The sequence below is a fragment of the Zosterops lateralis genome (genome assembly GCF_965231275.1).
Source record: "Zosterops lateralis genome assembly, chromosome: 30".
Taxonomy (NCBI): domain Eukaryota; kingdom Metazoa; phylum Chordata; class Aves; order Passeriformes; family Zosteropidae; genus Zosterops; species Zosterops lateralis.
The window spans coordinates 1,603,645-1,615,828 of record NC_139790.1 but is presented as its reverse complement, the minus strand read 5'-3'; the positions used below and the strand labels follow the sequence as shown (position 1 = coordinate 1,615,828).

Here is a 12,184-nt window from a genome sequence, read left to right as displayed (position 1 = left end):
GGCGGCAGAACAAACATCCCCCCTGTGGTGCTTCCTGTCCTCACTGTCCCAGCGCACCTTAACCCTTCCCCGGGCTGCTCCTGGCCCACTGATAAACCCTCCAGGGGTTTGGGATAAACCCTCCAGAGGCTGGGGATAAACCTTCCAGGGATTCGGGATAAACCCTCCGGGGGTTCAGGATAAACCCTCCAGGGATTCGGGATAAACCCTCCAGGGGTTCGGGATAAACCCTCCAGGGGTTCGGGATAAACCCTCCAGGGGCTCGGGATAAACCCTCCGGGGGTTCGGGATAAACCCTCCAGGGGTTCGGGATAAACCCTCCAGGGGCTCGGGATAAACCCTCCGGGGGTTCAGGATAAACCCTCCAGGGGCTCGGGATAAACCCTCCAGGGGTTCGGTATAAACCCTCCAGGGGTTCGGGATAAACCCTCCAGGGGTTCGGGATAAACCCTCCGGGGGTTCAGGATAAACCCTCCAGGGGTTCGGGATAAACCCTCCGGGGGTTCAGGATAAACCCTCCAGGGGCTCGGGATAAACCCTCCGGGGGTTCAGGATAAACCCTCCAGGGGTTCGGTATAAACCCTCCAGGGGTTCGGGATAAACCCTCCAGGGGTTCGGGATAAACCCTCCGGGGGTTCAGGATAAACCCTCCAGGGGCTCGGGATAAACTCTCCCGACTCCTTGATAAACCCTCCCGGCTCCCTGATAAACCCTCCAACAGCTCGGGAAAAACCCTCCAGGGGCTTGGGATAAACCTTCCGGCTCCCTGATAAATCCTCCACCCCTCGGGATGTTCCCATCGCACTTCCCACACAATTTCCCACTCAAACTCATCCATCAGTGACCTCCCTCAGCCCTTGGCCAGGTGAAAAGTGAGATCTCCACTTCCCACGGCTCAGGATGCACCGGGAAGATTTTTTTTTTTTATTTTTCTCTCTCCAGAGACATCCAAAAATCCCCAGCAAAAACCACAGGCAAGCAGGAGGACGCGTTTTTGCCTGGAAATCACCCTCCTCCGAGGAAAAAAAAAAAAAAAATAAAAAATTTGGGGAAACCCCAGGGCGAACATTCTCTCATCCCCTCCCTTGTTGCTTTGTTCTCCCGGGGGTCTCCCATGTGTTTCCCAGCCCTGGATAAAGAAAGGAGAGGAGAGGAGAGGAGAGGAGAGGAGAGGAGAGGAGAGGAGAGGAGAGGAGAGGAGAGGAGAGGAGAGGAGAGGAGAGGAGAGGAGAGGAGAGGAGAGGAGAGGAGAGGAGAGGAGAGGAGAGGAGAGGAGAGGAGAGGAGAGGAGAGGAGAGGAGAGGAGAGGAGAGGAGAGGAGAGGAGAGGAGAGGAGAGGAGAGGAGAGGAGAGGAGAGGAGAGGAGAGGAGAGGAGAGGAGAGGAGAGGAGAGGAGAGGAGAGGAGAGGAGAGGAGAGGAGAGGAGAGGAGAGGAGAGGAGAGGAGAGGAGAGGAGAGGAGAGGAGAGGAGAGGAGAGGAGAGGAGAGGAGAGGAGAGGAGAGGAGAGGAGAGGAGAGGAGAGGAGAGGAGAGGAGGAACCCCCCGGGCCGGCCCCGCCGTGGCACCCCCGACCCCCCGGCAGAGGATGCGGCCGCGCCGAGCGAACGGCTGATTACACAAAGATAAAAGCGGATTCCCCGGGAATCGGCCCGAGTTTTTCCGAGCCCTGAAGCTCAGGCCTCCCGCCGGTCCCGCCGGGTGGATTTTTTTTTTTTTTTTTCTTTTTTTTTTTTTTTTTTTTTTTTTTTACCCGGCATGAATAAGTGACATATAACGGTTGGAAAAATATTTTTGGGCGGTTTGACAAGTGTGACTGCAAGCAGTAGCCTGGGCTGGCTATGTCTGGAGAGTGTAAGAGTGTAATCTAGGTGAAATCCTGGTGGCTGGAGCACTCCAGGGGGAGTTGGGAAGCTCCTGGACCCAGAAAAGGGGGGTTCAGACCCCGAATCCCATCTGTGTGTCCTGTGGTTCTGCCCTGCAGGTGATGCTGAGCTCCCCAAGGGAGTTTGGGAGAGAAGATTCCCCCCAAACACCCATTTTTGGGGGGTTGTGTGAGCCCCCCAAAGGCTCTGCATCCCCAGGGACCGGGGTGATGGAGTGCTGGGCATGGGGGGTTCCAGCCCAGGCACCCCAAAATGTGGGTGTGGAGCTGATTTAGGGGCTCCATCTGCTGCTGGGGGCACCCAGGGGGTCCTGACCCCCATCACCAAACTTACAAACCCCCAGCTCTGCTGGGATGAGGCAGAGCAAGCCCTGACAGACCAAACACCCAAAAATGTGGGCGTGGAGCTGATTTAGGGGCTCTATCCCACCCCTACAGGTACAGGGGGAACCCAGGGGGTCCTGACCCCCACCACCAAATTGCTCATCAACCCCCAGCTCTGCCGGGATGAGGCAGAACGAGCCCTGTCAGCCCAGGCACCCCAAAATGTGGATATAGAGCTGATTTAGGGGCTCCATCTGCTGCTGGGGGCACCCAGGGGGTCCTGACCCCCATCACCAAAGTGCTCATAAACCCCTGGCTGTGCCAGGATGAGGCAGAACGAGCCCTGTCAGCCCAGGCACCCCAAAATGTGGGTGTGGAGCTGATTTAGGGGCTCTATCCCACCCCTACAGGTACAGGGGGAACCCAGGGGGTCCCAACTCCCATCACCAAAGTGCTCATCAACCCCCAGCTCTGCTGGGATGAAGCAGAACGAGCCCTGACAGCCCAGACACCCCAAAACGTGGGTGTGGAGCTGATTTAGGGGCTCCATCTGCTGCTGGGGGCACCCAGGGGGTCCTGACCCCCATCACCAAATTGCTCAAGCCCCGGGATGAGGCAGAAGGAGCCCTGGGGCCGCTCTCCCGGCCCAGCTGGAGGTGCTGGGACCTTTCCCATCCTCCTTTCCCACCCGGAGACCCGACCCGGATCTGACCCGGGCACCGAGACCCGCCTGTGCTGAGCTGGTGACGGGAAAACCGGGGTTCCTTCCTCCCTTCCTCCCTCCCTGCCAGCCCCAGGGCTGGATCTCCCAGCGGTTTTCCCTTTTGGCATCTTTGGGAGGCTCTTCCCTTTCCGCTGGCACCGCTGGCATCACCCGGGCTGTCCGGAGAGCCCGGTGGCCTCAGGAAACCTCTGGCAAAAAGAGCACAAATCCCTTTCCTCGGGTGCTTTCCCAAAATTTGGGTTGTTTCTGGCATTGCCAGGAGATTGGGGTGAGGTTTCAACACCCCAAAAGTGAATTTGGGATGTCTGGGAGGGGTTTAGGGGGGGTTATGAGGATTCCAGGGGGTTCAGAGCCCCCAGAAAAGTGAATTTCTACCCCGGCTCTGCTCCATGCGTGGCAGGGCCTGATCTCCCCCCACACCCCTCACCCCAGGAAAAACTCCGGTAATTAAATTAAATTAAATTAAATTAAATCCCATCAGGATCTCATAAAAAGGCAAGACTGGGATAGGAAAAGGGGGGGCGACCCCAGGGGGTGAAAAGGGGAGTCTGGGGGTTCACAGAGCTCATTTAACCCCCCTGAGTGGATTTTCTCCTCTGGCGCTCAGCTGGAGGAAGCAGGAGAAGGGGGAAGGCTCCAGCCGGCTCTGCCCGGACAGTTTTGCAAGCTTTGCTGTTTCAGCCCGGGAGGGCAGGAAGGGAAGGATTTTTTTGGCCAGAAAAAAGCCCTCGTGTAGACACGGAGTTATATCAACAGCCGCCTCGCAGCGCAGACAATGCCAGTACAGAGAAATGTGATCCCCCCTCTCTCGCCAGACCCCGCCAGACCCCGGCCCTGGGCTCGGAGCCCTGCACGGCCCTGCCGTGCCTCAGTTTCCCCCCTCCCCAAATATTTCTGTCTGGTTTAGAATGGACTGGGAGACTGACTGGGATTTGTCCCCTGCAGCACCCAGAGTGTTCCCAGCCCTTCCAAAACTCGGGGGGCAGCTCCAAACCCCCTGTCCCAGCAGTGAGGGACCCCAGCACCTCCCGGATGTCCCAGGAAAGGGGATGAGCCTCAGTTTCCCCCCTCCCCAAATCCTTCTGTCCGCTTTAGCTCACACTGAGAGACTGGGATTTGTCCCCTGCAGCACCCAGAGTGTTCTCAGCACTTCTAAAACTCGGGGGGCAGCTCTGAACCCCCTGTCCCGCCACAGAGGGTCCCCAGCCCGTGGTGGCACCTCCTGGGTGTCCTGGGGAGGGGACGAGCCTCAGTTTCCCCCCTCCCCAAATATTTCCATCTGCTTTAGCATGGACTGAGAGACTGGGATTTCCCCCCTGCAGCACCCAGAGTGTTCCCAGCCCTTCCAAAACTCGGGGGGCAGCTCCAAACCCCCTGTCCCAGCACTGGGGGGCCCCAGCCCGTGGTGGCACCTTGGGGACGAGTTTTGGCTGCGGGCTGGGGGAGATGGAGAAAACCAAGGGGTGCAGAGTGTGGGTTCAGGGATGGGGGTACAGAGAGGGGGGATGGAATTGAGGGGTCTGGGGGCTCCCCATTGCCTTTGACAGCTGCCAGTGCAGAGAAATCGGGGCGCAGGGCCAGCCCCCCTTTACTCCTCACCCCAAACACACCCAGCTCCATCCCGGAGCGGGACCGGCCGCTGCTCCTCCTGTTCCCCCCCAAATCCCCGGGACTCTCCAGGACCAAATTCCGCCGTGCGGAGCCCCCGGAGCGTGTGCGGGGCACAAACTCCCCCTCCCCTTTGTCCGCCCCCCCGGGCGCGCATCCCCCCGGCTGGTACCGGCTTTGCAGGGGTCCTTGTAGTCCAGGGGCTCCTCGTCCTCCTCCTCCTCCTCCAGCACGTAGGAATAGTCCGGGAAGCGCAGGGCCCGGGCCAGGAGCAGGCACAGGAGCAGCCCGCAGCTCCGCAGCCCGGCCATGGCTTCGGCCGGCGGGTTATTTTCTTTTTTTTTATTTATTTTTTTTTTCTTTCCTCTCTTCCCTCTTTCCTTCCCTTCTTCGCCGCTTTTTTTTTATTTTTTTTTCCTCGCTCTCTCTCTCCCTCTTTCTTTTTTTTTTTTTTTTTTTTTTTTCCTCTTTCTCTCTCCCTTCTTTTTTTTTTTTCCTTTTTTTTTTTTTTTTTTTTTTTTTAGGGAAATGAGATCTGGCGGGGGCGGGTTCAGGCGCGGAGCTCGGCCCCTGCAGCCCCGGGCGCAGGGCTGGGAGCGGGGCCAGCGCCGGGGGGGGCGGCGGGGCCGGGCTGGAGCGGGGGCCTGGCCCGCAGCCCCCGGTGCGGCTCCTCCGCTGCCCCCGGGGCCGTTCTGCACCCCCCGGGCCGGGGCTGTCCCGTCCCGTCCCGTCCTGAACCCTCTGGGTCCTGTCTTGTATCTCCCGGTACCGACCGTGCTCTCTCCGGTACCGTTCCATATCCCCCGGTACCAACCCTGGCCTCTCCGGTACCGTCCCATGTCCCTCGGTACCAATTTTGGTCTCTCCGGTACCATCCCATGTCTGCCAGTACCAATTCTGGTCTCTCTGGTACCGTCCCACATCCCCTGGTACCGATCTTGGTCTCTCTGGTACCATTCCATATCCCCTGTACCGGTCCTGGTCTCTCTGGTACCGTTTCCTGTCCCCCGGTACCAACCCTGGCCTCTCCGGTACCGTCCCATATCCACCGGTACCGAACCTGCTGAGCCTCTCTGGTCCCATATTGCAGTTCCCGGTACTGATCCGGGTCTCTCCGGTACCATTCCATATCCCCCGGTACCAATCCTGGTCTCTCTGGTACCGTCCCACATCCCCTGGTACCGATCCTGGTCTCTCTGGTCCCATCTCATGTCCCCCGGTACCGATCCTGCTGACCCTCCCCGGTCCCATATGGCTCCCCGGTACCGATTCTGGTCTCTCCAGTACCGTTCTATGTCCCCAGTACCACTCCTGGTCTCTCCGGTACCATCCCATATCCGCTGGTACTGATCCTGCTGAGCCTCCCTGGTCCTGGTCCGTTTTCCCTGGTACCAATCCTGGTCTCTCCAGTACTGTCCCATGTCCCCTGGTACCAATCCTGGTCTCTCCAGTACCGTTCCATGTCTCCCGGTACCGCTCCTGGTCTCTCTGGTACCATCCCGTATTCACCAGTACCGATCCTGGTCTCCCCGGTACCAATCCTGGTCTCTCCAGTACCATCCCATGACCCTCGGTACTGATCCTGGTCTCTCCAGTCTCATCCCATATCCACCGGTTCCGATCCTGCCGAGCCTCCCCCGTCCCATCTCCCTCCCCGGTACCGATCCAGGCCCCCCGATATTCCCAGGACACAAAATTCCACATCTGCTGCCACCACCACCCCTCTGTCCCCTCGGTGCCACCCCGTGTCCCCCAGTCCCAATCCCCCACCCCCAAATTACCCGACCCCACACCCCAATCCTGGTCTGGCACCCCAAATTTCCCACCCTGAATTCCCCACATTGTCCAGTCCCACATCTCCTGCTCCTGGACTCCTGAATCCCTGGTGGTCTTTTACCCCTTATCCTGCACCCCACATCCCAACCAGCCCCCCAAGGGCTGAATGAGCACCCAGGAACTGGGAAAACACCCTGGGAATGGTGGGGAAGGAGGCCAAGAGCAGGATGAACATCCCCAAAACTGGGCAAGCACCCCAGGAAGGCTGGCCAAGCACCCCAAAAGTGGGATGAGCACCTTGGGGAGGGTGTGTGAGCACCCTGGAATCAGGATGAGCACCCCAGGAACTGGAAAACCACCCTGAGAATGTTGGAGAAGGATCCCAGGAGCAGGATGAGCACCCCAGGAGCAGGATGAGTGCCCTGAAAGCTGGATGAGCACCCCAAAAACTGGGCAAGCACCCCAGGAAGGGAGGCCAAGCACCCCAAAAGTGGGATGAGCACCTCAGGGAGGGTGTGTGAGCACCCCGGGATCAGGATGAGCACCCCAGAAACTGGAAAAGCACTCTGGGAATGGTGGGGAAGGAGGCCAAGAGCAGGATTAGCACCCCAAAAACTGGGCAAGCACCCCAGGAAGGCTGGCCAAGCACCCCAAAAGTGGGATGAGCACCTCGGGGAGGGTGTGTGAGCACCCAGGGATCAGGATGAGCACCCCAGTGAATGTTTGTGGAGCAGGGTGAGATCCCCAGGGTGATCCGAGGGTGCCCAGATGCCACGACATGGAGACAGGACCCTGTCCCCTTGCCTGGGGACGTCCCCCAGTGTCCCTGAGTGTCCCTGCCTGGGACATTCCAGCCCGGGAATGCTGCAGTGGGAATGGGGACTGAGAGGATCTGGCTCCTCCTGTGCTGCTCCTACAAACTCATCCCTGTCCTCTCTCAGAACTTGTAATAACCTCATTTTTTAAGATTTTAAGTGTTCTCTGTGTCTGATGACCTCCACAGGGACGCACTGGGTGATGCTGACACTGACACTGGCATCCCTGTTCCCACCAAGCCCCCAAATCCTCTTTGTCCTCATTTTTAGGGATCCAGGGCCTGGCTCGTTCCCATCAGGATTGGCAGAGTCTCCTTCCCCCCTTATCTCTACCGTGGTTTTTCCTCCCCCATCAGGATCATCCCAGGATGTTTTCCTCGTTCTTCTCCCTTATTGCAAAACCCACATCCAGCAAAACTTTCCTCCCCAAAAAGCAGATAAATAAACCCCCAGAAAAAAACGGGCTGACTCTGTCCCTGCTCTGCCCTCAACCCTCACATCACATCCCAGGGATGGGAATTCGGGGAGCTGGATCCAACCTCAACCTTGGTTCTCCCGAGAAAACAAAACAAGCCAGGCTTTGGAATACTTTTTGTTTTCCTCCCGTGCTCGCTCGGGCTGGGGAGGATGTTTGCGGGCCGAGTCCCTGGATGATGTAAATCCATGATGTCAGGATCCAGCCGTCCGTTTCCACCCTGAGATCGCCCCTTTCTCACGGAGCGCTCCGGGGAGCCGAGGGGTTTTTTTTCCGAGGAGGTTTTTCCCAGCTCGCCTTTCCCACGCCGGCCTCAGCTCCTGGGACCCACCCGGGTGTTTTACAGCCACGCTGGTGGGCCCTGGAGGTCACTGACCACCAGCATTCCCAACCTGGAGACCCACCTGGGAGAGGAGCTGAGCATCCCACCCGGCCTGAGCATCAGGGATAGGAATGTGCTCATCCCAGGAGCTCTGGGTGGATGTCACCTGGCACAGGAACAGGAATTCCAGCGTTCCTACCTCAGCCTGCTCACCCTGCAGGGCTTCCTTGGCACCTTGGAATGGCAGGGGGAGATGCCAAGGCTTGGTACAGGCACAGCCCTGAGGGTGGGGGAGCTGCCAGGAGCATTCCTGGATCCCATCCTCGGCTCTCTGTGGTTTCTATCCCCAAAAATCCCCATGGAAAGAGCAGCCCAGGGGTGTTCCCATGGTTTGTCCCCCATAGAACCAGGAGCAGTGACCCCCCGTGCAGGATTGTCCCCTGTGGCCACAGTGACACAATTCAGAGGGGCTGGAGAGTGTCACCTCCTCATCCCAAGGATGAGATCCCCCTCTCCCAGCACCTGCTGGGGGGGTTTATTCTGATTTTTTCCCTGCCAGGATCCACCCCAAGGTCCCCGTTGTGTCGCAAACCTCCGGAAATCGGAATACTGGAATTATTGCACAAGGGCCTGAGGGTCCTGCCAACTTTCTGTCACCTCCTCCATCTGCTGTGGCCTTGGGGGGGAGGCTGAGGGGGGTCTGGGGGTCAGGGAGGGTTTGGGAGTGGACACCCCGGAGCTGCAGGAGGCCCTGGATGGGTGCCCCACACCCCGGCCAGCTGCAGCTGTGTTTTCCTGGCAGGAGCAGCTTCCCTGGTGCCAGAATGGGAACAGGGGCTGGATCCAGGTGTGGGGGCAGTGAGGGGCTGGTGGTCCCCATTTTGGGGCTGTGGGGGTCCCATTTCCAGGGGGATTGGATGGGCTGCTCCTTGTTCCTCCTCTCAGCCCCAGGGCAATGTCCTGGTCCTAAAAACTCCTGCCAGAATTCCATCCTAATAAAGCCTGATCCTAATGAAATCCTGGTCCTTATAACTCCTGATCCTTATATTTCCAACATCTCAGTCCTAATAATGTCTGATCCCAGTAACACCCGGTCCCAATAACACCGGGATCCCAGTCCTAACAACGCCTGATCCTAATAACACCAACATCCTGATCCCAATAATTCCTGATCCCAGGAATTCTAGTATTCTGGTCCTAATAACACCAGTTAATAATGCCTGATCCCAACACCAGCTCTTTCATACTAAAATTCCTGATTCTTATAATTCCAGATCCTGATAACTCCTGATCCCAACATCCTAAAATTCTTAATAATTCTCAATTATTATAATTCCTGATCCCAAAACCAGCTCCTTCATCCTAAAATTCCTAATAATTCCCAATTCTTATAGTGCCTGATCCTGATAACTCCTGATCCCCACATCCTAAAATTCCTAATAATTCCCAATTCTTATAAATCCCGATCCTGATAACTCCTGCTCCTAACAGCAGCTCCTTCATCCTAAAATTCCTAATATTTCCTGATTCTTATAGTGCCTGATCCTGATAACTCCTGATCCCAACATCCTAAAATTCCTAATAATTCCCAATTATTACAATTCCTGACCCTGATACCTCCTGAATCCCAACAGCACCAGCATCCCTGTCCTAAATCATCCCAGTGCTAACGATCCCTGTCCTCGGGCAGCGTCTGGTGGCCGCGGCTGCTTTGGGCACAGGCTGTCTCCAGGAATAGCTCCCAGACCTGATTCCTGCCCTTCTCCTTTATTCCGGCCTGGCAAAGGACAGACCCATTTTTCAGGCCAGCCCTGCTCTGGCAGAAGGACGGGGCAGCTCAGGTCAGGCAGCCAAACCTCGGGGGGAGGCCTTCAGGCTGTGCTTTCCATAGAAATTCCCCCAAAATTCAAACTCAGAGCCCCTCAAGGCATTGTTGAAGGCAGAGTGGGAGAAGGCAGGAGCTGGAGCGAAGAACTGGAACAGAGAAATTGTGTTTCCTTTAAATGTCATGTTTTTGGTTTTTTTTTTAAAGCTCATTTTTGCACTTGGGTTTTGGCGAAGCTGAGAAGAGTTTAAGTGACAAACCAGCTGTCCCCCGGTGCAGCACAGACACCCCCACCCCCGGCCCCACGCCTGCAGCTCCTCCAGTGCTGACCCCTCCTCACCCTCTCCACACCCCAAAATTTGGGTGGGGGGCGCGGAGGCGGCAGCAGAGGAGTCCCCAATGCTCCCAACGGGGTTTTTGTCTGTCAGGGGACTCTGCAAGGCAAAGCTGGCGCTGTCAGGGTGGTGCTGGGTGAGTGGGGGTCCCCTCTGCCCACCCTGAGGGCTCTAAGCCCAGTAAACAGGGAGGAGGCCGCAGAGGATGCTCGCAGTGGTGCCCAGCAGGGAACGGTCAGCCAAGGGCATGGAGATCTTGTCCTCAGCCTGGACAGAGAGGGGACAAAGGACATTATTCAGCATTCTCTGCACTGAGCCCCCCCAAGCCCCTCTTGGCCCAGCCAGGTCCTCACCTGGCGGTGCTGGAAGGTCTCCATCACAGTGTCCAGCCCAGGGATGTTGTCCTTGTCCACTCGGGTCACGTAGCAGGCGCGGTGCAGTTGGGGTCTGTAGCTCACCAGCAGCTGTTGGAAGCCAAACCAGGCTCAGTTCCATCCCATCTCCCCCTCCTCACGCCCCCCAGAGCCCCCCACTCACATTCCTGTAGTCATAGATGACGGTGGCCGCGTTCCTGTCCCCGCTGTCCAGGTAGAAAGTGGCCGCGTCCTCTTCCCAGGCGGCTCCAGCCCACAAACCGCTCCTCAGGACCTGGAGGGGGTGAAGGGGGATCTCAGAGGCTGCAAAACCCCTTTCCTCGGGCATCGGGGGGTCCCCACTGATGGCACCGGGGGCAGTCTCTATTGATGGCACTGGGAATGGTCCCCACTGGTGGCACTGGGAATGGTCCCCACTGATGACACTGGAAATGGTCTCCACCCCACTGATGGCACTGGGAATGGTCCCCACTGGTGGCACTGGGAGCAGTCCCTACTGATGACACTGGGAATGGTCCCCACCCCACTGGTGGCACCGGGGATGTCCCCACTGGTGGCACCAGGGGCTGTCCCCACTCACGCTGTCGGCGCGGCTCCGATCGATGCCCACCCTCATCAGCAGCGCGGCGGCGATGAGCAGCACCAGCAGCACCACCACGACCACCACGATGAGCAGGCAGCGGAGGTGGCAGCAGCTCAGGAGCTTGCGGGGCAGGGCACAGAGCATCCGGGGGAGGCAGCACAGGGACTTCTTGAGGCAGCCGGAGCAGCTGGAACAGCCGGGACACTTGAGGCACTTGGGACACTTGGGACACCTGCAGCACTTGGGCAGGCAGCAGCACTTGGCGCAGCACAAGCTGCATCTGGTGCAGCATTTGGCGCAGCACATGCTGCATCTGGCGCAGCATTTGGCGCAGCAGGTGACGCAGGGCATGCAGCAGCAGGCGTTCCCCGAGTCCTGGGGGTGAGGGAAAGTGGGGGAGATGTGGTCAGAGGGGTGGAGGTGGGAGCTGGGGGATGCAGGAGGTTAGGGAGATCTCATCCCATCGCCTCCCAGTATCCTGCTGCCCCCTGGGCACTGGGAATGCAGCATCCCATGCTCCAAACCCCCATCCAGGGCACTGGTGCCTTGCTGGGATAAACTGGGCAAAGCCCCGTGGCAGCAGGGACACCCCAGTGTGGCAGTGGACTCACCTCCTCTTCAAGCACCACCTGCTTCATGCTGCTCTCCATGGCTGCTGCCACCTCTTCCTCCTCCTCGTCCTCCTCTTCCTCCCATTCCCAGTCCAGCCTGACCACCGGGACTGGGATTTTTATACTGGGGCACTGGGGTGGGGACTGGAGCGGCCCCTGTGAAGGGTTTGGTGTCCCCGGGGTTGCAGCCAGGCCCTGGCACTTGTGACCCACTCCAGTGGTGTTTGCTGAGCGCCCACTCCCAGCTGGATCCCCCTGGGAACCTGCCCCTCGAGAGGCTCCGAGGGCACTGGGTCAAGGACTCTTGTCCCCAGGCACGGGGAATTCTCTGCTGCCCCAGCAGCGAGGGTGACAGGGCCAAAGCAAACCCTCCAGGGTGGAGCATCCGGCCGTGGTCGGGGCTGAGGTGAGACCTGGCTCGTGTCCCTTGGCCAGCTCGGCCACCTGGAGCTGCTTGATGTGGCAAGGAACAAAGAGGACATTGAAAATTTCCTGTAATCCTCAGGGATGGGGTGGGAACGGGGTCACT

The 12,184-nt window shown here is 58.3% G+C and overlaps 2 protein-coding genes across 3 annotated transcripts in view; both read right to left on the bottom strand.

The window, feature by feature from the left end:
* BMP1 (bone morphogenetic protein 1) overlaps positions 1-5,421 on the bottom strand; it is a 30,951-nt gene extending 25,530 nt beyond the window's left edge. Inside the window, exon 1 of one of the 2 annotated variants that reach the window (XR_014591997.1) lies at positions 4,712-5,421. Coding sequence is in view for 1 of the 2 variants with exons in the window: in XM_083880560.1 (XP_083736686.1) it covers positions 4,712-4,850 (139 nt within the window). In the remaining variant the exon portion in view is untranslated. The remainder of the gene's footprint in view (positions 1-4,711) is intronic. The other variant, XM_083880560.1, reaches the window with a different exon arrangement.
* A 4,468-nt stretch (positions 5,422-9,889) lies between these two features.
* On the bottom strand, positions 9,890-11,728 carry LOC310920534 (surfactant protein C-like). The gene is made up of 5 exons (XM_083880566.1): positions 11,656-11,728; positions 11,042-11,419; positions 10,625-10,735; positions 10,441-10,551; positions 9,890-10,354 (listed from the first exon to the last, which is right to left on the bottom strand). The coding sequence occupies exons 1-5, from the start codon at positions 11,692-11,694 to the stop codon at positions 10,259-10,261; spliced, it is 735 nt and encodes a 244-aa protein (XP_083736692.1). The 5' UTR covers positions 11,695-11,728; the 3' UTR covers positions 9,890-10,258.
* Between the last annotated feature and the right edge of the window lie 456 nt (positions 11,729-12,184).